We start from the raw sequence: 26,914 nt of genomic DNA on the forward strand, positions 1-26,914 counted from the left end.
TGACACACAGCTTTAGTTTTGAGCTAATGTCTGTGGGCAGCTGGTAGTTGATAGCCTCAGGATTTTCACATGGAGACAACGTGTGGGAGTACTTGCCTGTTGAGAATCATATTAATCCCTCCACTGTTTTCCAGAGGAATAACTGTAAAGTGCAAATTTTGAAATACTTACATGAAACACCAGCCTTTCAATTTCAGCAGCACCTTCTCAAATGGTCATATGATGATCTGCATTGGAAGAAAAGATCTGTTTTGGTCTTTATTACTGCTTTGTAGTATATAAAAAAAAATCTGAAATAGGCCTTTTTTTATTTTGTGATTTTTTTTTTCATTTTACATTTTTCCCATATCTTTTATGTTAAAATGTTATCTTCATGTTTTGAGATTATCCTCAAATCCTTAGGAGAATTGAACTACAGCTTCACAAGGAAAAGTGGCTTGAGAATTGCAAAAGGTATTATTTGAATGTCTTAAAAATGTCTATCATTAGCTAATTTGAACTACTGACAAATTCCTATTATTTTCCATAGCAAGTGCATGGCAATGTGTGAAAGATTAAGCTCATTCACCCCTCTAGCAGAGGCATGAGAGAGTCTCTTCCCCTTCTGTTCCTAGAAATCCTCGGATTTCTGAAGTGAAACCACAGATGAAAATTCTTGGCATACTTAATTTTCTGAGGTACAAAACATGCAGAAATGCTGGCTGCCAATTTTCAGGCCTTCTTTCTATGTGATATAAATAGCGGAGAAGCACAAACATTTTTTATAGACCATATAGAAAGTTGTTTTGTTTTTTTTTTTTAATAAAATAAAAAAAAAATGTGGGGAGCCTTCCTTGCCCACAAGCAGAAGGATGCACGTTTTCAGTTGAATCACCTACATGTATGTACATTTGTAAGAAGAGAATTTAGGAGACTTATTCTGAAAAAAATTTCTTCGTGGTACAAGTAGGAGCAGGAAGTCATAAATTTCCTTAAGCCTTAGACAAGAACAACGGAGCAGCAAAACCAGATCTAGAAGTTTCTTTGCACAGCTTTTTTTTTTTTAATTTTAATTTACTGCAGTATTGCGGGCTTTCTTTAAGAAAAATAAACCTTGGTGCTAGGAGTTTACATTATCATTTTTGGATTTGAGAAGCATTCAGTTATTTCTCATTGTCACCTTCATTGATATGTTTCATAAAGTAAGGTGCTCCATTATTTTTAAGTCAGATTTTGTAACATCTGAGTTGTTTTTGTTTTTGTTTTTTTTAAGTATGGGCATTTGTGGGAAACCCTAGGATATATAAATATTGTGTATCAACTGAAAAAATCTTACCAAACTAACACCCTAGTCTTTTAGTAACATGCATATTTCTCTTTTACTACTTCATTTTTTGGGTTGTAATCTTTGTTCACATTCCTAGATTGCTCTAGGTCATGAGTGGTGGGATGGTACAAAACATATCCCTGTATTTGCTTTGAATCAAGTCTATATTGGAAAGAAGAAAGTACAGCCTTTTTTGTTTATTTTGTAAGACTTTTGGTTTTAGATTCAAAACTGGATAAAATATTAATTGAAATGCGTTCCTTTGAAGCATGAGTGCCCAAACATTGTAAGGCCTGAGGACTGTTCACGTGGAAGCACGTGTACTTTGTATGCAGTTGATTAAATGCCTGAAACAATGCCAGGTAGCTCTATAGATATGAGGGTTTGGCAAAGAGTTGGTGAAAACCCTTTGTTTTGCAGTGTCAGTTGGTGTATTTGGCATTCAGCAACGGACTTTCCCAAAATTTTGAAATTTAAAAGATTGTTATGTGAGTTTCACTGTTGGATTGTGTAGCCTGCCTACATTTGGGGTGGCTGTAAAGCAAGCTGCTAGGCACACACGCTGCTGGTTGATGAAGACCCATCGATTTCCATGAATTATTTGAACAAAGGCTTATTTTTAATTCTTAATTTCAAAGTCCTAGGGAACACATTTATAAGCTGGTTATATAAGTATTAGTAGGACCTGAATGTGGGAATAGAAATAAGCATCACGTTTAGAACTGAGCAATAGATGTATCTGTGCACAAATCCACTTTACTAACCATTTCTGTTACAAAGAATATTAGTCAGTTCAGTTTCCACGTCAATTTGCGTATTTAATTCAGGCATGGAAGTTATGCTACGCATGAGAGAACCCAGGATGAATTATTTTGTTCTGATGTCCCCAGTAGTGAAGCATTTTATTTCCTTACAGTTATCACATTTACAGTATGATTGCTCCAGATTAGTTGATAAAGAAATAAACAGCCGTTATGCAAGTATTCCCAGGTACTTAACAAAAATACAGCAGCAGCTATGAAAACAAATTAGTAGGGGAAAGTCAAATTGAGTGCAAATAGCTCTAGTTTCAAGTCTTAAAAGCAATCCATGTTTTATCAAAGGAACATAAGCATGAAGACTGTTTCAGGAGGTGAGGCATACTATAAGGCTCTTCAGCTAAGGATTCTTGGATTTGGTATTAGTAGAACTACTTCCTGGTCAATCATGTATTTATTGCAACATACAAATTAGCTTATCCATAAAGGATGAAAAGGTAACTCCAGAATAAACATGTATTTTTTGAATTCATAAATACGCAAGTAAGTATTACACAGTTATTTGGTGACACAACTGGAAAGTGACTTCCGGTTGACAGCGTGAAGAATATTTCCTTTTAAGAGGTAATGTAAATCTTCCAGCAAAAGTGTGTGTGGGGGTACCTTCAGTATTACTGACAGGCAAGCACTTGGCATCATTGTGGCTTAAAAACAGTGAGCCTAAGTTTGTTCCTCACTTGCATTGGGTCATAATAGAAAGAAAATGCCATCTTTCAGCCAAAACAAAGGGCTGCTAGGCTGCTAGGCCTAAGTTCACTTTAAATTGAATTTCAGTGTACTGCTTGCTTATGCCAAAAATATTCCTTATTTATATTTTTATATGTAGGTGCATATTCCCATTGGATTTAATGGAACAATTCTTATGCCTAGTAATATAAATGCAGGGTTATGGTGTTTTTTGTTCTTTGTTTTTCCCCAGGATGTACTCCTTGCTGTATTTTAAATGTGTTTCTGAAATAAATAATGTAGCAATTATAGCCCAATTTGTGTGGAATTAGAAAGGGGAAATCTTTCATGTGGAAAAATTGCTGTAGCAGTTAATCATGTCACTACTACTTAGAGGAAGCAAAAAATACAGAAGCACTTTGAGAGCTGATTTTCAAGCAGGAAAGTGATTAACATATAGAAGAAGAAATTTGCAGCAGGTGCATGCAGAAATACAGAATAGAATAATAGAGGATAGAAGAGTTAATTGCACTTAGCCTCATACATGAGGAGTTTTATAAACTTAACATGCAGATTCAGGTGGTGCAATCTAATTAGCTGTCAGATGTCACCTACAAAATGAACTGTAACAGTTTGAAAAATGCCATAAACAGTGTATGGTTTAAGACTTGTCTTTTGACTGATATATTTAATTGTCTTTGTGGTCTCCTCCATTGTAAAAGTGACGCATAAAACTAGATTGTAGCAATACCACACCTCTTCTCTGGACTTCTCACTGCCTCCTTTCTCTCTAATCAGTGGGATCCTCTATTGTCATCTGTTCCCTGTTTCACTTCATTGAGTCTTTTGTTCTATTTACCTTTTAAAGCAGTGGAAAATCAACGCTACTAGTAGTTAAGGCTCAGTTACCACAAGGTTGTTTCCATGTCTGTGTTCATATAACCATTTAATTTTCAGAACCTTTTTTAATTTTACATTTGGCATTAGCTGAAGGTAGTCAAAAGAAATAAGTCCAACTTCTGAACATGCAAATGGGAAGGAATAGGAGAAAAAATTGGTTGAATTGAGCTGAAAAGCGAACAGAAGACAAGAAGGAAAACTCTCAATCCAATGTGTCTTTATATAATTATTTTTTACCTACTTAAAGATGGTCTCTTACCTATTTAAAGAGCTCTCTATTCTCCATGAACCTTATAGAGATGCTACTGAATCAAAAATAAATTCAAGTCTGTGATTCGTTTCCATAGTTTCCCATTAAGATACAACAGCGCAGTAGCTGGTTTAATCAGTTCTGGTATATAAATGTTTAGTATTTCTTTCTGTTTCCTAATAAGTAATTTATTTATTTTTTAGGGAAATACTATCTTTAGGATCACAGCATCATCTAGGTTGGAAAATATCTTTGAGATCACCAAGTCCAACCAAGGACTCCTGGTAGAGTCATTTAGGTGCTGAGTTAGAAGTAAACGACATGTTCCAGTGGTGGAACAGCTCTTCTTTGTTACGCAGCACGATAGATGCAATAGTTAAGCAAACAAATTTGGTGCTTTTTCATCAGTTTTAGATCAAGAGGAAATGGCTATAGATGGATCTTCCAGAATGATTGAAATGAATGCTTTTGGACACTTTGAAAAGTAATAGAAATGAATAAAGAGTGCTGATAAACACCGAGTGCAGTGTCCATGGTGCTGTAGTTACCACTGGCTTTTCATTGAAATAATGTTTTCTTTCTTGTTTCTTTAAGATTTTTATTATTCTTCCATGTTTTAATTAACAGCATGTAATTGGCTGGCATGAGATAGAACCATGTTGTCTAGAACAAACAGTGATGAATGTGTTTTATAACTGTCTCTTTTCTGTTAGAGTATCAGTGAGTGGAAGCCTATTTGCTTTGATTTGATAGCTCATATTGTAAAAGATTCCTGCTTTTATCTTCCCCTCCTATGCTAAAATGACCCTGTGAAGTCTGAGCAAATATTTCCTTTTCACTCTCAAGTGGTCAGATCCAATGACTGACTTCTACTGTCACAAGAATTCTGTTAGGAATGCTGCTAACAATGTTTAAACCATGATTTGCATGGGGTCCATTTTATAATTAATGACAGGACATGTTCATAGCATCGATGGCAACTATTCGGAAAAATATTCTTGAGCTAAGACCAGAACTTAATGATGAAACTTCATCAGTTACTGTTCTGTACATTATTCCATTCATTTACTTTGCTTGCAAAAAGAAAGCCTTCAATGCTTACTGTATGTTGGGCAGCATTCCTTTTTTATTTGGCATATTTTACTATGTTGTCAAACTCCCTGTTGTCAACTCTCTTGATTTAATATTTTCCTAAAAAGAGGGAAGACTATTTCCCAGAGTTATTCCCTTTTGTATGGAAAAGTATCATTATATCCTGTGCTTTGGTGATAAATTAACCATGAACTTAACCATAGAAATCAAGACTAGAACTCTGTTTGTATCAATAATCAGATCTTTCTCATCTGTTCAGCTGCTTTGAGCCACTTGAAGATGTGAAGTGTCCCCAAAGCTGCTTTAACAAGCGATCAAGAACATTCTTTTCTTGGAAGAAAATCCCATAATGGTGATAAACGAGACACTGTGATGATTTCAGCAGCATCATCCTGTTTTTTTTTGTTTTTTTATTTTCCACTGTGGGTCGTATGGTGGGGAAAAAGCTGTGGCAATCCAATCCTAGATGTGGCTAATCCCCTGATTAAATAATGATAAAAAAAGAGTAGTCACTGAGGACTCAAGGCTTCTCTGAATTAAGTTAACAAATTACTACTCGTTAGTTAGCTTCAGATTTAGGGGCCTGCAAAGTTTGTCTGCAGGTGCAGCACTAGGTGGTTGTAGTAGGGCAAGACAAGAGCAAACTTGTCTGTTACAGCAGATGGTTATTCTAGGCCAGTTGTGTTCTTCATACTTGATAAGAATTTGATTTCTGGCTTATGAATATTGCTGTCATCCAGAAGCACTGCCCAAAGAGCTATGACATTCCCATTGTAGCAATGAGCTAATAGTATTGGGATCTTGCATTTTCTTGTGTGGCTGCCTTGATTCACAATTGTTATAAACTTGCCTGTCTTGCACTTCGAAAGTGCTGTAGCTACTGCTATGCAAAGCCAAGCGTGCTACTCTGTTTCCATGAGCTACTGCATCTGTCCTTATGTCTGTTTTTAACCTCTTGTCCTGTGCCTAGACTGGAAGCTCTTTGGGCTGGGGACCGGTGTGTGTGTGTGTGTGTGTGTTCAATACTGGATAGGTGGGATCGCAGCACACGACTAGAGCAGTGTGCCCTAATGCCATCTGAAGTCTGCTGCAAAGTTGGCTTATCTTGGCAAATCGCGTCTTCTGTGATACAGGCAGGCACTCATAATCTTCATTTTTACAGATGAATTACCTGAGATACGTTGAAGCTAAGACTTGGGTAAAGCTTCATGGTGTCTTATTTCACCCTCAGCACCACAGGATCTGAGCAGCTTCCGACAGTGCAATAAGTAATGTGGCTAACATCTGTCCCATTTGGTTACTCATTTCTTTTATCTTTAGGGAGAAGGTCTTGTGTACTGTGGTGGGTGGTTGCTTTTTTCATAGATTAGATAGAATGGGTAGTTTACATCTATAGATCTGAAGACCAGAGGGGATAATTAGATCATTTCCTTTGATCTTGTAAAAGACAGGCTGTAGTGCTCCATCAAGTTGAACTCGGCATTGCTGTGATGTGTATTTAATATTAGCAAAAACAATTAAAAGAATTGGATTTCATAAGCTTAGAGAGTGAACAGGTGAAAAATTCAGACAGGAACACCGAGTTTGATATTTCATCCCTGTTCTTATATCTATTTACTTATTGGAGAGGGAAGGGCCATCATATTACTGGGGCTGTTATTTACCAGAATACAGTATTGGACAAGTATGTTCAGTGTTAAAGGTTACAAGTGTCTATGAAATAATATTCTCAAGATCTTTTCTCCCTTACTACAAATTGTCACTGACAAATTCCAGTACAGTGTAAAATTGCTATTTGGCTATTTTGTGTTTCTGACACGGAATAAAAGTAATGTGTTGACTTTTCCTAGTGTACAAACCGTCTAGGCAGAAGCTAAGATAGCTTAGCTATTTCTTTTGTGTTGCAGATGAACGTTGCATTCCTTGGTCTCCAAGTGCTGGTTTACATCTTGATTGATGTTAAGTAATTAAACCAGACTCCAGCTGCTTAGTGATTCAGAAGTACAGGGCTCCTATGCTGTAAAAACAACAAGCAACTCCCCACTTACTAACTTTTATCATTGTTTACTTTGGGCACCATACAGAATAAGAAGTGCAAAAATTGGGGGGGAGGGGGGGGAGAAATGCTGGTGGGGACACAACACAATAAAAATGTCCCGCTTTTATCTAGCATTTTACAAAGTTAAATTTTTGATCATCTTAACTCCAGAATTACAATTAAAAACATAAATGTTTTGTTTCTATTACAAGGATGGGTGATAGCTTTGCTTTTTCTTTAGATGTGAGGGATAAAAATTTGAGTAGTTTGTTATTATATCCTTTGAGGGGGAGGGGGACACAACAACCCAAAACACCGAAATCCAGCACTTTCACTGTTAAATAATGATTCCCCAAAAATGGGGTAGAATTTTTTGTTTAATGGTTTACTGATAGCATGATGTTTTCTCATGGTGTGGTAATGGTTTTCTCATGGTGTCGTAACAAACTACTCCTCATGAAGTTGTAGAATTAAGTACGTTAAATAGCATATAAATAGTCCCATTAGCATATTTTACCTGTGCTCAGCATTATGCCCACACATGTTGAGTGTACTTTGCTAAATCAATGTAGCCGACGTACCTGGATTTGGCATCACAGGTCTCCAGGAAGGATCTCTGATACCACTACAAGGTTGTAGGTATACCTGTCAGTATTGGTTGGCACATACTGATGTTGACTTCGTAGACTCCTAAGATGTTATTCCATGTACAGGTACAACCTATTAAATGAGTATTTTTAGCAAAATCTCTATTATAATATTGGCCTATATGTTAACATTTGTAAATATTTATTTTCAGTAGTGAAATGGTGACTATGGATGAGAGTGTAATTATAGTTATCTGTTTCTCTGTTTGGAGCAGACATAGCTGAAAACCAACCAAGCATAACAAGCAAATAGTTTATCTAATATATTTTTGACCTAATTATCTCATTCCAGGCTGAACTATCAAATCCAGGCATGAAGCAGTATGGTATTAAAAGCCAATAGCATGGGTGACCCAAGGGACCCTTAAGTTTTAATACTTGGATAATATTTCATTTATAATGTCTTGTGAGAACATCTTTCGTAGCGAAGTTAATTACTTAGGAGAAAATGGAAATCAACAGCTGTTCTAAATATTGCTGCGTAGTGCACTGCTAAAGGAAAACACCTTTTGGTAACAGTATTGATGTACAAGGAAACAATTTCAAAAGCTGAAAATGAGATGGTGTACTGTTTGTAATACTGTAATTATTCAGGAAATTGCATGCTGCAGGTTCTGTGGGCAAAAGTGATGTGAAAATTGCTCAAGCATATTATGAATACAAGTTAATTTTTCCTATGAACTTCATTCCACATGTGGCTTTTTTCACAAGTAAATGCTGCTCCCAGGAGGACCAGGACCTGATTCAGAATTAATTTAGTGTTCTCCTGATGTTGTACTTCTCTGGAAATCCTTTTACGGCACTGACACACATTACAGGGTTTCTTCTGCAGCTGTTGTTTCTGATCGCTAGCGATGAGGTTTTTTCCTAAGCTAAAGATGTGGTCAGGTAGAGCTGTGCTGTAGCTCTACCCATGAGCATGGATGGACACACGGGGTACGTGCCATGCAGAGCCCCCCAGCTGTAGCTGCTTGCCCTGGATCGAGAGATCAGGAGATGAGGTAGCTGTTGATCATAACGTACTTTCTTCATGCAACTACAAAGACTGAAACTAGTCATGATTTTGCTCAGGGACTTTGTCATTCCTATATGTAGAATGCATTTTTTTTTTTTTAAATCATCACAGGAAATTAAAGTAGGAAAAGCTAAACATTTTCTTTGTGCTGCAGACAAAATACCTTAAATGCTTGACAGTAGCTGTCAGCTTATTAGAAAGCTACAGCCAAGCACCTGACCTTTTGCTTATGGCTGTGTTTTGGTCTGTGTTTTCCTTAGGTTCTTGTACTGCGCCCATTTCTGTGGTTACTGAGCACCTCTTGGGATAAAAGTAAATACAGATGCTAGTCATTGTTGGGTCTGGTTACTCCTCTACTTCTTTTGCAAGGAGAAGTAATGATTGTTTGTTTTTTCTACCTTTTTCTGTTTTTCTATATGTAAAATGCATAAATACAATGCCTAAATGACAGTGGAGCTTGAAGTGGTAACCACTGTCAGTCTGGCTTCATGTTCTTTTGGGCTGGAGCCTGCCCCACAACAAAGTCCCATCTCCTGTGCCACTGTCACCAATACAGAAACGTCACTGTTCCTAAAGAGAGGGGAGTTGCAAGTGGTGGGGGCCCAGGTACTTGGTCTTTTAGGGATCTTGAACCCACATGAATTAGATTCAGTGTGATGCCATGTCCTGCAGAGAGCTGATGAAGCGAGTGCAGAAATGTAACAGTCTGTATGTAATTCCTAGTTCAAGAGGCTGACAGGCTGCATTTTGTAGATGCAGCATTGTCGGTTGGGATTTTTGTTTGAGGGATGGCACTTTCAGGCAGGCTAGATCCATAATAAAGGTTCTGTATGGATGGAAAACACCAGAAGATGCCAAAAATGATTTAGATCCCTACAAAAATTCACTTTGCATGCAGGAATATGAAGGGAGGTGAACTAAGAGGTGTATCAGATGAGATGCTGCATTTGGAAATCACTGTTGTCTACATCTGACAGTAACTTTACCACTTTGACAAGACCTTTAAGATACTGGGAGTAAAATTCACTTGAATTATCCTAATGAACTCTTTTTATGTAGTGCAGCTGTTACTCTGGGAAGCATTTGAACCCTTGTAGAGTTTTGTTTTTTGTTTTTAGAATGACAAACAATTTAGACACTGGCCAGAATTTGGTATGACTTTGTCTATGACCTTCTCTCAGTTATTTTAAAAATGTAACCATCATATATTTTAGATGTGAATTTTTAATGAAAGTGTAGAAAACTGTGAACAAACAAATCTTTTGTTTATATGACTTATTTTTTATAGAAAAAGTCTAGTGTTTAAAAATGAATAAATCATTTTTATTCAATAAAAGAACTCAAGCATTTATTACTATTGTGTACAGAAGAGTATTAATTGAGTTCCTGGCAAGCAGTTTATACTTGTTTTTGCCATACAGGCTTTCTTCATACAGCATAGCCTCTGCTTAATGACTACGGAGCCCTATCTTCTTTAAAAAACAACAACGAAAAAAAACATTCTGCAGTAAGTGGGATCCAGAAGTGCTCATAGAGAGCATAACTTTTTTCCAGTTGTCAGTTTTGTACTGCAGTGGACTTCACTGCCATTAGTCAGCAGTGAGTGGTTTTGAAACTCCTGACAATCCATTGTTTTTAAGTTGATTTTAACACAAAATGGAAACTTGTTTCGGGCTGTCCTGCAGATGGTGGGACACAGGGGACATCGCCAGAATGGTGTGGAATGTCAATTTTCCTTTTGTTTAGCAACGTGAGCTGTCAACAGTGCTTAGCAGACCAGAGATGGGGTTGAAAAACCAAAGAAACAAGCTTTGTATGAAGCATTAGAAATTCACCTAGATCTGTAAGTCAGGGGTCAAATTCCCTCCATTGTTGAATGTGAAGTGTTCAGGAGCTTTGTGTTGGGAGGTTGCAGAGGTGAAACACATCTTTTTCTTCTCCACTTTTACCTAAAGTCCAGAAAGCTAAACTGCCATGTGTATGTAGGGGGGAGGCTTTGTTTTTATGTTTTCTTGTGTTGGTTTCCGCAAGCCCCAGGCTGGATGTAGAGCCCTGCTGTGGTTGGCAGTATGCATGCAAATAGCAAAATTGAGTCCTGTCCGGAGATTTTATGCTGTTATCTATCTGCTCCTTTTCAGGAGGAACAGGTAGACTGTAGGCTGAGGCAGAAATCTCTGTTTGAAAGCACTACTCTGTCTTAGGAAAGTAGTGGAAATTTTGGCAAACTAGTCTTATGGCCTGTTCTGCTGTACTCACCTGTTTTTCGAAAAACATCACGCTCTGTGACACTGAGAAATTCTGGTGCAGCATAGAAGTTAATCCCTATTCTTTCTTCTCTTTCCTCCCCATACTCAGCCATTTTTTGAATTGTGAAACAATTGTTGGTTCTTATTAGCTACTTGATAGAATAAGTAATGCAGGACAGTCAGGAAATACATTGCATAATTAAACAGACATTATAAACATAATCCGTGTGAATAAATGCACTGGTAAGTGAAAATGCTATTCATTGTTCTACTTGCTGTGTAATTATTTAATACCTCAAAATGTTTAGACTGTGTGAGCGGTTTCTTTATTTGGAAGAAAAGGTAAGGATTTGTGTACGTGCTTTCACCTGGAGGATTTGCACGGTGCTTGGTGGTGTATGATGAGGAGATATAACTGGAATGTACCTTACAAGCAACATCTGCACTTGAGTCCTGAAATGGCTGCTGGGATACTAAGTAATGGAGAGATGCAACCAAAGGATATTTGTTCTTCAGTGAATTTAGTAAGCGTTCTCAATCCATCTGCTTTTTATTTTAGGAACCTAATTTAATCCTGTCTATGTAAAATTTTCAGATACTAATTTGGAATGCCTTCTTATCCACATCCTTTGTCACACTTTTAGAATCTTGATCTTTTATATTTAAAAAAAAAAAAAAGGGCTATTTGTAGTTTTCCTCTTCTTAGGCCACCCACATGGGGGCACCTGCAAGGTCTTCAGAGGTACTTCCTTTATTCTGCAGGACGCTGAGGTTTCTGTAAGTGTATGTGCTGTGTCTCATCCATTCATCATTATTACATCTTAATGTAGGTCTCAGGTTTGCTAAATTATGTTAAATCACTTCCATATTGAAACACATGAATAATTTTGAATTACCATGTGCTGCAAACAGCAGGATCAGATTATTAAAGCTCTTAATTGTTTGTCTTTTTCTTTGAAACCTTATGGTGTTTTACTGTAAGTTATGAATTGGCAAATAATGTATACTATAGGCGTTTCAACATAACTCTGAATGGCATATTTAAGGCCCTAAGTACCCCTAGGAACTCTTTTTCTGAGAGAAGTACAGTTTAAAGATATGAACTGCTCAAAAAGCAGTCCAATATAAATCATACCTAATGGAGCTGTAGTCATAGCTTGCAGATCCTCTGAGAGAAGTATGAATTATTAAAAATATTTGTGTGGCAGGAGTCTGTCACTTATTAATGACTTCTGTTATGCACATAAGGTGTCACTGTGTCAGAAGGAAGTGAAAGAGGGGAAAAAGAGGAAGGGAGGAAAGGATAAAAGCAAGCCAACTGTCCAAACTGAGAACATGCACGTCTAAGTTACAAGTTTTTGAGTTCAGCTTCTCTAATTGAGCAGGCCATTTGTGTGGAATACAGAATGTAAAATATGCAAGGGGAGAGAAATGAGATTGATGGGTGTGGGGAGTTGTATGTGATGGGGAAAGCAAAGTGCATGCAGCAGTATTGATCTGGCACAAAGACTGACAGAGAAAGATAGCATTTAGATAGTTGGAAAGTAAAAATGAGGTTGAGAGCTGTACCTTAATTACCTGCTTACCCTTGTCCCATCTGCACTTCCTCTGGGCAGTTCATTGAAAGGCTAGAACATTACGAACGCCTGATCGAGCACCTTTTGGGAGGGTTGGAAAGGAAGCGGCCAGTCTTGGAAGTGCTGTGGTGAAACAGATGGATTGTGGCGGAAGGAGAGAGGAGAAAAGAGTAATTGAAGGATGTAAGCCCCAGTGAGCAGGAAGGATAGTTGTATCAACAGTGACAGGAGGAGGAAACGGGCTGAGGGTAGGAGAGAGAAGGTAGCTGGTCCTGGTGACGCCATTGGACAAATTTGTTCTTGGAATGCAACACCTTTGGTTCTGCTGGCATCGATGTACTTTCAGAGACATCGATGTTTCTTCAAGTTGCCTTCATGGCTTAGTATTTTTCAGAAAATAATTTAGTTAATGCTGCATTCTAGACACCTTGGTAGTCCTATAGGAACTGTGCAGATCTGGATGTGTGTTCAGAAGAAGCAACCTAAAGGAAATAAATTTTGTAATTGTTTTCTTCCATGTTCCCATTTTTCCAAGATTTAGTGAACCTGAATTCAGCGTTGATGGCCAAAGGGGAAGCAGACTGGTAGTTTGGTTAACAATTCATATGACAGCACTTTCTGATTTAGCTTTGTCAAAGACCTATAAATAGGAGAAATGGGAAAAAATGAGGCATTTTCTGTGGCTTTATTGCAGCCTGGCTTTTTAAGGTGGAAAGGCTCTCGTCTAGCTTTGTGGCTCACTTTTCTATGACATATGTTCCACCCTGGCCACAGGGCCTCTCCCTCTTTTATTTCCTTTACACCCCAGTCATAAAGCAAGGGACCCAGTTCTTCCCTTGGTTCTTGATGGCAAACATCTAATCTAACTCCGACTGTCTGCCATCTGCCAGCATCGTCCCCAGACTCCACTGACATTCACCCACTTGGGTGAATTCACACCACTTCTTAAATAAATAAAGAATCTGTCCATGTTTCCTTGATGGCAGCAATACCCTATCTGGCCTTAGTCCAAAGCCTTGCTTAGCTCTTCACAGGTGCCACATACAGGCTATTGATGCCTATATCAACTCCACGTAGCTATCTTTGCCCCTTATGCTGAAGGACAGATTATAACACTTTGTAATATGCTTGAAATAATCACTAAGTTTCTGACCAAATACACAGTATGTTAATATATGTAAATTATATGTGGCACCAAATTCTCATTAGAAAAAACAGCCCTTATAAGATTACAAACCGAATGTGTTCAGCAAAGACATATTTTGAGAAAATAATGTAAAATGTAAGCATATGAGCTGTACGCGTGTATGTCCACACTTGCACTTCTGATGTCCTTTATGAATTTTGCCCTTATTGTGTCGCCCACATTGATGGGCTCTGCATTCAGAGTTGCTAGTGAATTACACTGTACATCTTACCTGGAGTTAGCTAACAGTCTTGTTATATGGTTTCATATAATTAATTTTATTTAAAAAAAAAAAAAAAGGAACTGAATAAGGCAAACAGCCTTTGAGAGGGGTGGTTGTTGTTGTTAATAAACCTGTCAGTCATTTAGGATTGCATGATGTTGGAAATATGTTCTGCTATTTTCCAAATTGTTTTCTATCATCCATGCCCTGCATTTTGTTTTGTAACAGCTTCATGAACTGTAGAGGTCTAGTTTCATACTCGAGAAATTAGTTTCATATTTTTTCACCTTGAGGAAAAAGAGAGAGATGTTGAGATCCTCCTGCTAGAGCAAAGGGATTTAGTTTAACACAAGGGGGCAGTGGTGTTATATGTGAATTTATGCCTACCTTTGAGTTACTCGGCCATGGGTTAATAGTCAACTCGATGACAAAATTAGTGTAGCAAGGTGGCACGAGTGTATTCTCTTATTTCAGCAGCATTCACTGATGCTCCAAATAGAAATAGAAAGGTTGCCAAGATTTTAGGGACGATTTATTTGTAATTCTGTTTTGAAAAACAACAAAAATGTCTGTGTATGATGACAAACTGTTTTGTTCTTAAAGGGTGAAAAGTGCACGTGTGTGTACATTAAAAAAACTCTGTTCCTTTGTGTGTCTATAGATGTATATGATGATGTAGATCATGAATGCAATAGGTGGCTTCAGTACTTTCCACACTTGCAACCTACAATCATCTCAGCCAAGTGCTAATATCTCCTCAGGGTTTTAGGATGAGAACAAATCTGAACATAAAATCTCTTTTTAAAACTCTGGATAGAAAAGATTTCAGTTGGAAAGTGGATGTGGCTTAAAGAGGGTTGATTCTGGGAGAGGGATCGAGTAGGAGGTCTATCCATGTCTGTTTTGGATGGGAAGTAGGAGAGTACTCGAGAAGGCTTCTTTCAGACTTGATCTTTCCTCCTTTACATCCCTGCTTGTATTCCTGGAAAGCCCAAGATGTAATGTTCAGTACAACTGGGCAACACTCAGTACAATTTCTGTGCTTAGTTCTCAGTGGGAAGCAGTAAAATACTAAAGGTGGCAGATTAATCGAAGTCTGTTACGGGTGTTGGGCTAGTGTTTTACCTGAGTTACAGTCCTCTTGTGTTTTTTGTTTGGAAGATCCAACTACTTTCAACAGAAAACTGAATCTTCTGGATTTGCCTTGTAGATAAGGCTGCATGTGTACAGAATCCCAGAACTATAATCTTACAGTAAAGTAATTTTAATCCTAATGTCTCGTGACATCGTGAGCAACTCTTGCAGCATAGCTCTCAAGCACAGTCTTCCAAACAAGTTTTCCAGCATAGGTCTGTGGTGAGAATGGGTCTCTAAGGAGAATGCAGGGAGAAAAAATATGTTAGCAGTTTAGTATGTTATCTAACTCCAAGTTTGGAACCTATTTCCCATTAAGAGAGATCACATATTTAAAAGCTGATAAGCCCAATCTTTAGTTACTTTATGATTCTGCTGCAGAATGAGGCTATCCATAGCATTTTATCACTCTATCATGTCAGAAATCTCTCTGGTTTCTGGAGCTATTAAGAGGAGCCTCTAGGCTGATCAGCTAGATGGGATGAAACACACTTTAATGGCAGTTGGTAATGTAACCTGGCTCATGTGTATCATGCTCCAGGATGTACTGATCACTGCTGTCACCAGGACTAGGCAGGTGGTCCCTGTAGATTGTACCACCACCATAGCTTCAGCTTTCCATACAAAAACTTCTCTGAGAAGCCAGCATCTCTCTTTCCCCTTTTCCCCTTTTTTATGGTACTTGCATAGCAGGACAGCTGTAAAAGTGGAACTGCTTAACATACAACAGCCATTTTTCTTCCCAGAATACACAAGAAATGGGTTTAAGTGAAGATTTATAACTGGAAGGTTTTTTCTTTTTAGAATAAATTATTGATAGAAGGAGGGAAAACCCTTGAAAGATGAAACAGTGTTATAAATAGTTCTGAAACAACAGAGCCATCAACTGGCGTCAACAGGGTGTAAGTGACTGAGGTGGATTATATACCTGAAGTTGCCCTCTTTTAGTGTGTGTCACTTAAGGTCACTATTATAAAATGTGAGCTTTACCTGAAAACATACGGTACTTGGGATGCTGTATCTTTAACGGGTTCTTTATTACGTCTGACAGCATTTTCTTATATACATTTTTTTGAGCTGAGTATTAGTTTCATCAGCCAGAGCATAATTTTCTATCAGGAAAGAAAAAGCAATTCATATTATTTCTTCTTTATGAGTTCCCTTATTTTAACCTCCTTAGCGAGGTGGGACTAGAAAGGAAAAAAAAAAAAAAGCAGAAGTTGCATGCACTATTGCATAAATCAACATCTCTTTTGAAAGGAAGCAGGGCAAGTATGATCCTCTTGCCTGAATGTCACCAGTTGCAAGTCCCAGTATACTTCTTAATATTGTTGTTCTGCCTTACCTAAACTTCGTAGGACTTAAAAGTCTAAATTATGCTCAGTTTTGTGAAATATACAATTTTGGAGGAGAAGAGGAAGAGGTAAAGCCCTGTGGTTGGTTTCTCTACCAAAGTGAAAGCTTTGTCTGCATTCAGCCTTACTGTTGGACAAGGTACAATCCATACAGGGAGCCACAAGAAACCAACTTGTGAATTCCCCTGTGTATAGAACTGTTTCTTCTATTAGAGAGGATGAAATGATATCTGAACTTGAAAGTTGGAAAATGCCTGTAATTTAACAAAGTGAAGCCCTCCAGTATACATGTGCACTGCACAAGCAATGAAATTGTTAGGGAAGATTACAATGAAAGGCTGTTTTCTCAACTATATTCACTTAAGAGCAGTAGTTATTTTTACAGTAAGCTAGTACCTTTGCAGCTGTTAAAAAGTTGACACCTGGTGACAACCGTGCCCTCTCTGTCCCCTACCCAGAACAGGAAAGATGCTCTTTACTGTCCTGTGAATCAGCAAAACCACAACGTGACCTAAAGTGAGTTTGACCTAGATGCTGAGACTGATTCGCCAGTGTTTCAAAGAGTATTTTAATACTGTCTTGAAGAGATTGGAAGCTTATCCTGAAATTTACCATGGGTGGTTTCTGTTTTTCCATTCTTCACGATTAGTTTCAGACTGATTTCACATGATTTTTCTCTGAATGCTTTTTATTCAGGGTATGAACATTTTATCTGTTCTCAAAGCCTAGCTAGTGGGATTACACTAACTTTGAACTAGGTATTTCCACTTGCAGCATCTTTCTGCTCCTAATGTGAAACTGCGTGTAGTATATTCCAGGTTATGGAGGAAAAAATAAATGTGACAGCTCTGTTGGGGGGAGATGAGGAGGAAAATACCACAGCAGTTCTTTGGCAGTACAAGGCTCAGAGTACCAATCAAAGCAATTCCTTTGGCCAACAGCACAGTGTTTTACTTACCTCCACGAAAGGCCAAAGCAATTGAAGTGTTGTCCTTATTCTCTGATTGGGCTAGAAAAATTTTATTTTCCTTGAAATTGCATCTCGTAAGAATTGTGTAGGAGTCCATAACTGATTTTTCTGTAATACTTGTTCCCCTCCCTGTTGCATCTTAACCCCGTTTTTAATGCATTTCTAAGAGGGAAGGCGCTGCTGCATTATGGGCAGGGAGGTAAGCTACAGATATTTTGGGGATACTTTTAAATAACCAATACTAAAAGATGAACCCAAAACTTACGGTTTTTAGATGGAAGGTAAAATCTGAAGACAGAGTTCTGGTTGTTATGAAGACATTGTATACTTTCAGGTTTGAAATGGAGGAAGGAACTGTTGCCTTGCTCTTTTATGTAAAAATTCAAAGAGCTTTTGGATCTGATTTGGGATCTTTCCATTTTCTTAAAGTTTTTACTGTCTCTGGACAAAGATGTTTAAATACAGAAGTCAGTCGGTAAAAGTCTTGCTTAAAAATGGAAGCCATATATTTTCTTTATAGTTTTATTAATGACTGTTTTGTTAATGAAGTGTCCAATGAAATACCGTAAAAATAAGCATATAGAAAAAACATAAAAGGAGAAAAAGAAGCACATGACAAGAAAATTTGCTATTCTTATACCAGATATTATGATCCACTTTACACTGAAAGCAAATGCTACAGATTGTCAGTCAGTGTGATAGAAGTGCAATGTATAGGGCAATTTAATTTCATTCCATTACATGCTGTGACACCTTAGTTCAAAAAACTACACAATCACGTTCCTAATTTTAAAATCAGAATCAGACTAGGATTTTAGTCTTCTGTCTAAGTTTCCTAAGGTATGGAGCCCTTATTTGCATGCTGAAGGGGTGACTATGTTCTTATGGCTCTTCCTGTAAGATTGTTAAATGACAGATTTTTATCAAATGGGGGGAAAAAAAATGTTTATCAGCTTGCCATTGGAGTTGCCAAATCCATGGCCAGATCCCTTCTTTTCATCAGAAGACGAAGTATATGATTTCATAGTCTGTCTTGCAGATTTGAGTGACTAAAAAGAAGACTACCTAAATCATTTCCATAGGATAAAAGTTGTCAATATCTCAGGGATGAAATTCAAAGTGGTAGCATGTATATTTTCGGAAGTTCAGTTTTAACTTTGGGCACAGGCTCATTTATAATCCTCATTGGACAATGCATTTGTTCTCTTCGACAGTTGAATAAGGGGAAAAGACATGTTGAAAAATGTGTTCCTGTCCTCTTTCTGTGTGCTTTTCTCTACATCTGTGCTTAGCAGAATCCCTCAGGGTATCCTGGATTGTATTTACCAGGAAGAAAAGAATACCTGACTAGACTAGCATTACTCCTCATGATTAGTGTGTCATCAATTAACTTATATGACTCAAAAGTGAAGCTTGCCAGTCATTTTAAAGCTTTGGATAATGAAACTCAGGAAGTTTGTTCCTACGGCAAGTTTCTTCAAACTTTGTTTAAAATGGTATAAAATAACTTCCTTTAATTGTGGAAATATACTGTTGGCAAAAGGCAAGGGCAAACTATAACTCTTTAAACATTAGAAAACATCAGTCCATCGTGTCTGACAGGTTAGAACTGGTTTCTCGACACATCCAATAGTAGACAAATAGCAACAGTATAATAATTAAAGCTTAATCCATGTAGTCATAAGCTATTATAAGTAATTGCAACTATTGCAGCTTATGAGTTTTGCTTTTCTTATCTTTCAGAGTGGGTTTTTTCCTCCTTGAAAAAGGGGAAATGCCTCAGTGCTTTCGAAGGCCTGGTAGGACAGCTTGACAGTTATGTAAGCAGCTGTCTGCAGAAATTCATTAAATGTCTGATTGTGCATGGCCATGTCTGACCCTTGGTGTTCATGCTGAGCTTTGCCTCTTCCCCCCTCCCCCCACCCCCATACTACCTTCTTGTCTCTGGTTGATATTGTGGATATTCATTTACAGGGATGCAGACTTCTCTGGTCCTCCTCACAGTGACGTATGCCATGATCCCTTTAACTTAATAGTCAGGAATTCACATTTTCATGTGAAATGCAAAGGGAATTCAGTCTCTAAATGGTGTGTGACTTTGTAGAAGAATGAATGTAATGCTGTACCTGTGTTTGCTACTATTCTGTTCAATTGTCTGAGGCTCTTTTATTTTCTTAGATGATGTAAGAGATCCAAAAAGACGGGAAATTTTAACCTTCAGCTGTATCAGCTTTTATTTGTGAAATTATTTATTTGTGAAATTTATTTGGTGTTTGCCAGCCTGTTATGCACCCCACTGTGACAGCAAGGGAACAAGCATTTCTAACATCAAAATCAGGCATAGATTTTTTTGTATATCAAGGAGTGCTCAACAGCTCATATATTTGGCATTTGTGACCTTACATCCTGTGCTCATTGTGTCCTGTGTTATATCACTTTATCTATCTACCACATTCAGATTTTTAATTTTTCAACATCCTAGTCCTATTAAGTTTTATTTGTTAATTGGATTTCGCTGGGAAATCCAATTAACAAATAAACCTTTGAAACAGATCTCACAACTCATGTATATCTAAGTGTTACCTGTATGTTGATTTACACGGTTTATAGGCAAAAGAATCTGAAGATCAATGCGGAACACTTCCTGGCTTCTGTTATGACTGTGAACTGTTTGCTTATGGTGTTGTTTTTTCCCCACTTGTTGATGCTGAGAGGTGGCAGTGTAAAATTATGCCAAGGCTGAAGCCATGAGACTTAGCAGGACAAACCTAAAGAGTTAGCCAATGACCTGAAAATGTTAGAGCTGCTAAGTAAAAATATTTTTTCAACAAGGTATCGTGGAACTCAAAGGGGTACCAAAGTTCTAGCAAGTTCTGTCAAAGATGGATCATCACTTACCATATTGTTCTAAGGTTTCAGGAAGCTGTCAGGCTGTGCTTTCTGCTGCTTCTGCCCCAGTACGTACACCGATATGTTGTTATTACAACTAAATATTATAATACCTTGCATTTTATTAGACAGTAATTCTTGTATTGACCACCCTGTGCTTCCCACAGAATGCCAAACTCAATCAGCTGAGTTGGTAATTAAGCCAAAGGAGGAACAAACAGCTTTTGAGCAGCTCTCTTCTGAACATGTAGACAGACCCCGATTTAGGTAATTGTTTAAGCAACCACTTTGAGTACTTTCAGAGTCCTAATAGCTTCAATGGAGGTAACATTTTGTTTAACACATAGCATGTGGCTGCATGTGTTGCTGAATCCGATCCAGCTGAGTCCCTGTAAAAGATCAGGGATTAGAACTGAGATTCTCTGATTCTCTTGTTTGGACTGTGTCTGCCAACTATGAGCCAGGTTGAGTAATCATAGCATTGCCAGCCTCGAAGAGCTCATAAATTGTGAGTTAGGCCATGCTGAATCACAAGACTTAAAGAAGTATTGGCATCTCTTTTTAACCTTTTGTATTCTTGAAAGCTATGATATACATAGTTTCAAGCCCTTTTGTAAAGCTACAAATATATTTAAGGAACTGGAGGTGTTCACATAAATTCTTGAATTACAGTGTTTAAGTAACACAACAAATGCCAAGAGACATTTACGATAAAGTGGCAGTGGCTGATAGCATTTTGTCTGAGGTATATACTCTGAAACTATTATAGGACAAAATGTGGGAAAGATGTTTGCCCTATTATTGTTGCAACCATTTTTTTCTTTATACGTGTGCTCTACAAAGGGAAATGTACTCTGGCTCCTGGGTTTCTTTTAAACTGACTTAACCAATTCATTTGTTCTGTGATAGCCATCCACACCCATAGATACGTGTTGTCCAGAGATGACCTACAGTTAAAGAGAGAAGTTAGAAAAAAAAAAAAAAAAAAAAGAGAAGAGAAGTTAAAGAAATACTGACAGTAATTTCACCCAAGAAGGCAGACATACAAGCAGCTAATGTACTGGTTAAGGAACTGCCACAACCACCATGAAAAATTGGCATTGGTAGAGTATGAGCTTGGCATTGTTACTTGTATAGTTTCAATAGGCAGCTAATGCAACTTGGAAATTATTGTATTCAGAGAGTGAGGATTGTCATAGAAGTGTTACTACTCTTATTATATATCTATATCTGTCATTTCGGAAACAATCTCCTCAGTTCTCAGTAGATATTTCAGGTTTTTCTTGAATATTATCTCTTAACCTGTGTATCACCTTTCTTGCTTGTGCACACATACAGCCTATGCTGTTGTCATCCAGAGGCAGAGAACCGGAGTGCTCACTGATTTTTGAGAGAAAGCCTAGTTTGGCAGAAAGGGAGAAAGGAGGGTTCTAGCTTCTTGGAGTATTCTTATCTGTGCACACAAAAAAAAAAAAAAAGACTCAAGGATAGTGAAGAAACTGAGGCATAGGAGCAAATAATGAAAAAAATAAAAGAAATCTGTATTATTTTAATGAGTTAAAACAATTTTTACTAGGACTTTGTCTGCTTTGAATGGTACATAATCTTTATGTGAATTTTAAATCCAGAGTATTTGTGAGCTTCACCTATGAGAAATATGTCTAAATCACTAGAGAACTGACAGTGGTTTCTTTACTGCCTGGGATATTTGGGTAAAAGGGTTGCACTTTTGCAATGGAGCAGAAGTCAAGGAAAAAGCCAGCACCAACACTCATTGAGCTAGGGGAAGCAAGAGAGCATCTGAGCCCAGCGCAGAGCAGACACATCCTTCTGTATGTCCAGAGAGGAAACTTCACCCTGACTGCGCGTGTATGTATAAATGTGTGTGCATATTCATGTGCAAACTCATTAATTCAAGTGAGCACTTCCCTTTTTCTACACCATTTATTCCTCCCTGCTTTTAAGCTGATTTGTGTTCCTTAATTGCTCTTGTACTTTTGGCAGCTGAGGTATCTTTTGTGCAGGGAAACCTGACTCCCTTTTCTATCTAATCTAGGCCTTGTTTTGCAGTTTGCTAATATTGTGAACAGATTTTCTGCAGCCACCCCTTTCCCTCCTCCTCCCCCCAGCATTTTATATCTCCGATGTTTTCTGCCAATATCCATTTTCTTTAATCTAAGAAAATTAATATACACGTCCAATGTGGTTATCCTTTCTTTCTACTCAGCTGCCAATACAAGCAATGTAAGACGTGGGTTTTATACTGCTGTCTTAAGTTGTAATGCATTTATTGACAATTTCTGTTTAACGTTTACACCACTGCATGCATTCTCACAACAGGCATGCTGAGGTCATCTTACTGGGAAGCACAACGTGCATATCCCAAAGCAAAAGCTTCAGGGAGTTTGCTCCGAAGGCCCACCGAGCGGGCAGCGCCTTTCCCGCCCAAAAGCTGAGGTTTGCTCTGCATTCCAGTGCTGTGCCGGGGGTTTGTCATCCGAGCGCAGACACATGTTCAGTCTAGCAGCTCCTCTTTCAGCCAGTGTTTGAGCAGCGGTTAAAAGAAGATGCACTCATGTGGAAAATCCTGGCAGCAGGCACTGCGGATTGTATTACAGCAGCTGTCCTCAATGGGGAAGCCGTGATGTTTACAGTGTGTGTTTTTCCATGGAATTTTGTTTGTCTGCTGTATATACACAACACAGGCTATTCTTCTCTGGGTGATGCGTTTTTAGGTATTTTATATACAAAGCATTTTCTTTGGCAATATTTATATATAAGATGTGAATGCAGATGTAAAGCAGACTCTGGTTTGAAAACATTCACAATTAAAAAGTCTGCTCTGTAGTAATCCAGATTAATCAGCATCTTTGAAACAAACAAAAAGGGGGGTGGGGGAAGCCTTACAGATGTAAAACGCTTCAGCATAAATGTTGAAAAACCTGAGGATGAATGAGAGAGGTGCTTTTTAAGAAGAACCTATTTATAAGCACGTAAATTAGAAAATTATTTTTCATAGATGTTATTTCTTTTTCTTTTGTGTGAGCTTAGAGCCTTGAGGTGGTAATGTAATCTCAATTGCAAATGGCTCAACTGTTGGTAACAACTTTGGATGTCTTGATATAGGTCAAAAAACCCCTGTGTTACTCTTTCCAACATATCAACGTAATGTGGTATCACTTGTTCATAGCTATTTTTAGGGGAATCATCATTTTAGCACCTAGGCCATAATTGGCATAAGTATGCAATGATGATGTCACTCCTTCAGCTGTATTTCTGTTTATTTTGGGGGGAGGAATCTTTTCCTTGTTTTATTTTTTGCTTACTGACATCATGCCAATGAAATTCAATGGGCCTTGCATTGTTTTCTGAAGCCCTAATTCAGCAAAATGCTTCAATGTATTTTATTCCAAGTGGATGTTAGGAAGCCCTTGCCTTGGGTAGGATTTAAGCACTAGCTTAAGTGCCTTTTGGAGAATCAAGTGATTTGCAGCTTGTGGATATGCCGTTTTCTGTTGTTGTGGTAGTGTGGTGGTTCCCCCCCCCCATACTCATGCCTATAACAAATTGGATGTGAATTAAGTCAAAAGCTAATTCCGCATCTATGTGACATCCCTGGATCCTTCCAAGATCTGCCTGTCCTAACGTCATCATTGTGTAATGCACAGAGGTGTGAGAAAACAGAAACGCCAGGCAAGCAGCCCCTAATCCTTTTCAGTCCTTTTCAATACTTTGTGAACAGGGAAGAGTGTAGCATAGTGCATGTACAAAATTGAATGGACATCTAGAACCCTGCATATTCTAGCTGAACATACTTTTCTGATCTCAAGAGATGGCCGTCTAATGGATGGGTCACCTGGTGTTTTCCTGTTGTGATAGGACGTAGATGGAGAGTTGAAGTAGTTTAGCTACTCTTTGGAAATAGCATGTCCTGGAACCCATACAGAATAAGGTTTTAAGTAGTATTTGCATGTGCGTGTGCAGTATTTAGATATGGGGTTGTCTTTGATTCCCAGGAGTAGTATTTTTTTTATATCCTCCAGAGATGTGAAAAATCATATCCTGAACCTTGCAGTCTGGCATAATTAATGAACATATGGAAAAAAAATATGTTTGAAATAGTGTCCTTTGGCTTTTTAGAAGAAGTCAGTGCTCAGTTCTGGGACTTCTGTTCCCATGCTGAGGCATGGCATAGGAACCATCCCTGCATTACACAGTGAGATGGTCTCTATCTGTAACACTAGGAGCCGGAGATTCTGGCCTTTCCTAGCTTCTGTCTTTCTGTGTTGGGGGAAAAAAGTTCCAGCTTTTAATTGCACTGGATATTCAATTGGAAGACTGCAAGTGTCTCGACGTCAAACCTTTTTTCATGTCCAAACTACTATCAAAGACGCATATGGCAGCAGGAGGGTCTTATTCCAGCGTGGCTGCAACAAAGTCCAAACCTGTATGACAAGTGGAAGGTGAGCAGGGCTGCAGTTCAGTCTTCCTTAAGCATCAAAAATATCTTTGTTTTACTAGTACCTCACACAGTCAAGCCGTCATAGCTGGTTTCAGCCAAGTCTTCCTTCTCTTTGATCTCTGTGCTGCCTGCTATTATAAGATACTGAATTATCACCTCCTCCCTCGGGCTGTCTCAGGAGTTTACAGATGCAAACTTTCAAATCAAACAGTTTATGTTCAGCTGGTTTCCCCTTACTCCCTACTGTTGCAAACCAGCCAAAGCAAAGTTCACAAAAGGGAAAAACAGTAGTGCAAAACACTTCATAAATTATCACCCGTTTCTTTTTCAAACCTTTCCTGAAGTATAGCTATGTTGTTTACTCTTTTATATGGATCTCTGATGAAAGCAAAGCCGCTTTGTGACTTGCATTTCAGGTAGGGCATTTTCATGTTGGCACTGCTAACAGTGCCGGTTGTTTTTGAAGAATTCATGATAATTAATTGGTACGGTATTACTTTCTGTTTACATTTTTGTTTGTGTGCATATGGAGCTCTACCTTGTGCCATCAGCTTTGGCTGAAATGCTAACTCAACAATAGGAACATTGTGTGTGAAATCAGACCTAAATGGAACTGCATATCAATGTTTTCTCCAAATTACTTCCCCCTCCCCCCCCCCCCCCTTTTTTCTTGCTTAACTGGAATTATTAAAGATGTAACCACAGAGGCCTCTTTTATGAAGTGCAGATCCACACTGCTGTCAGTTTTCATTGCATTTCTTGAGCATGCTGTGGACTTGAAAACAATCTTACTATAAATAGTGCAGTTTGAGAGCCTGGTAACAAAACATAAGAATCTTTGAATATTTATTTTTTTTTTCAGAGGGAAAAGTTGCCGCCTTCTCCATTGTTGTCTGGGATCTGAAATAGGCAAAAGTAATAGCTTGAAAGTTTAACTTCCCAAATGTGTCTTCCATTACCAATGACACCTCTAAACGTTGCTAAACACTCTAATCTCTGAGGTTCTGTGAGTGTAGGCAACTGTCAGGGAAGCTGCATAATTTGGCAGTGAAGTCATGCCTGATTCATTGACCGTTATTTATTCCACAATTATTTCTGTGGTTCCTAAAGATGACACTCCCGATGTTAAGCGTTAATGGGAAGTTAGTAGTCTTGGACAAGGAACAAGAGGAGCAGCACTACATGCTTGAGCAAAATCTGATGGAAGGCCAGCATAATTCTATTGAGAAGTGCATTAAAACACAGCCAGCCTTTAAAAAAATATAAGTAAACTGGCTTCAAGAGCTTTTAAAATACCATGTTTTTAGCGATTCATTCTGAAAAATATTGGTGGAAATAACTTTGAATTCTTTTTTGTTTCTTCCCTATTACTGGATATGTTTTTGACTCCCTTTTCTTTGTTTCTTCTTCCTCTCCTCAGCTTTTCCTATTGTGGTTCATGCGTGTGACTTAATTAGAAGGTGCTCAGGAAATTCAGAGCGTGTGGTGCAGGTGGCTGGACGTGCTCCTCTCTCACCTTTTCTACCCCTCAGTAGTGCGATCTGGGTACTCCTGCCCTTGAACCCTTCTGGGCTGGCAGGCAGAAGCTGCAATCAGTGACAACCTGTGTTGTGGCTTGGGGAAGATGTCACATGGCAGTTGAAGACTGGTTTGGGAACAACTGCATTTATTTTCATTTGTAACATAATCTGTGCCTCCTCCTCCTCCTCTTCTTCACCCAGTGTTTTGAACAGAGCATTCAGGTAAGGGAGGGAGAAAAAAAAAGCTTGGCTGACACTTGTTTACTTCGGTTTTAGTTCAGCAGCATCAGTGGCCTCTACAGATCGGGCACCTGTGGCTGTTTGGTGCTGCAAGGCAGCGATATGCATTTTGTGTGCAGCACGAGAACGGCCGCGGTAGTACAGGCACGGCTTAATTTCATATTCGGTGATAGCATTCCTTTGGTGTGAGATAGGAGCTGGGTAGTTCCTGGCTGTATTGAAATCAGCAGCAGTATTGCCAGAAACTTGAGCAGGCCTTAGATTTTTATCCACAATAAATAGTTTTCAGTGTTATTTCATTTCCAGCATTTGTCCTGAACTGTAACCTTATGAGCAGGGGGGCTCTGTCTTCATTTGCCACTTTGTACAGCACCCAGATG

General features: G+C 38.3%; 1 protein-coding gene across 8 annotated transcripts in view; it reads left to right on the forward strand.

Annotated features, from left to right (window-relative positions):
• KCNQ1 (potassium voltage-gated channel subfamily Q member 1) overlaps nt 1-26,914 on the forward strand; it is a 389,773-nt gene that overhangs the window by 155,007 nt on the left and 207,852 nt on the right. The window contains exon 14 of one of the 8 annotated variants that reach the window (XM_068683463.1): nt 5,292-5,499. The exons of 6 other annotated variants lie outside the window; for them this stretch is intronic. In XM_068683463.1, coding sequence (XP_068539564.1) covers nt 5,292-5,382 — 91 coding nt within the window. In that variant the 3' untranslated portion in view covers nt 5,383-5,499. Of the gene's footprint in view, nt 1-4,143; nt 4,898-5,291; nt 5,500-26,914 lie in introns of those variants that run through there. One more of the 8 variants, XM_068683464.1, reaches the window with a different exon arrangement.

The sequence above is a fragment of the Anas acuta genome, chromosome 5 (genome assembly GCF_963932015.1).
Source record: "Anas acuta chromosome 5, bAnaAcu1.1, whole genome shotgun sequence".
In the NCBI taxonomy this organism is placed as follows: Eukaryota; Metazoa; Chordata; class Aves; order Anseriformes; family Anatidae; genus Anas; species Anas acuta.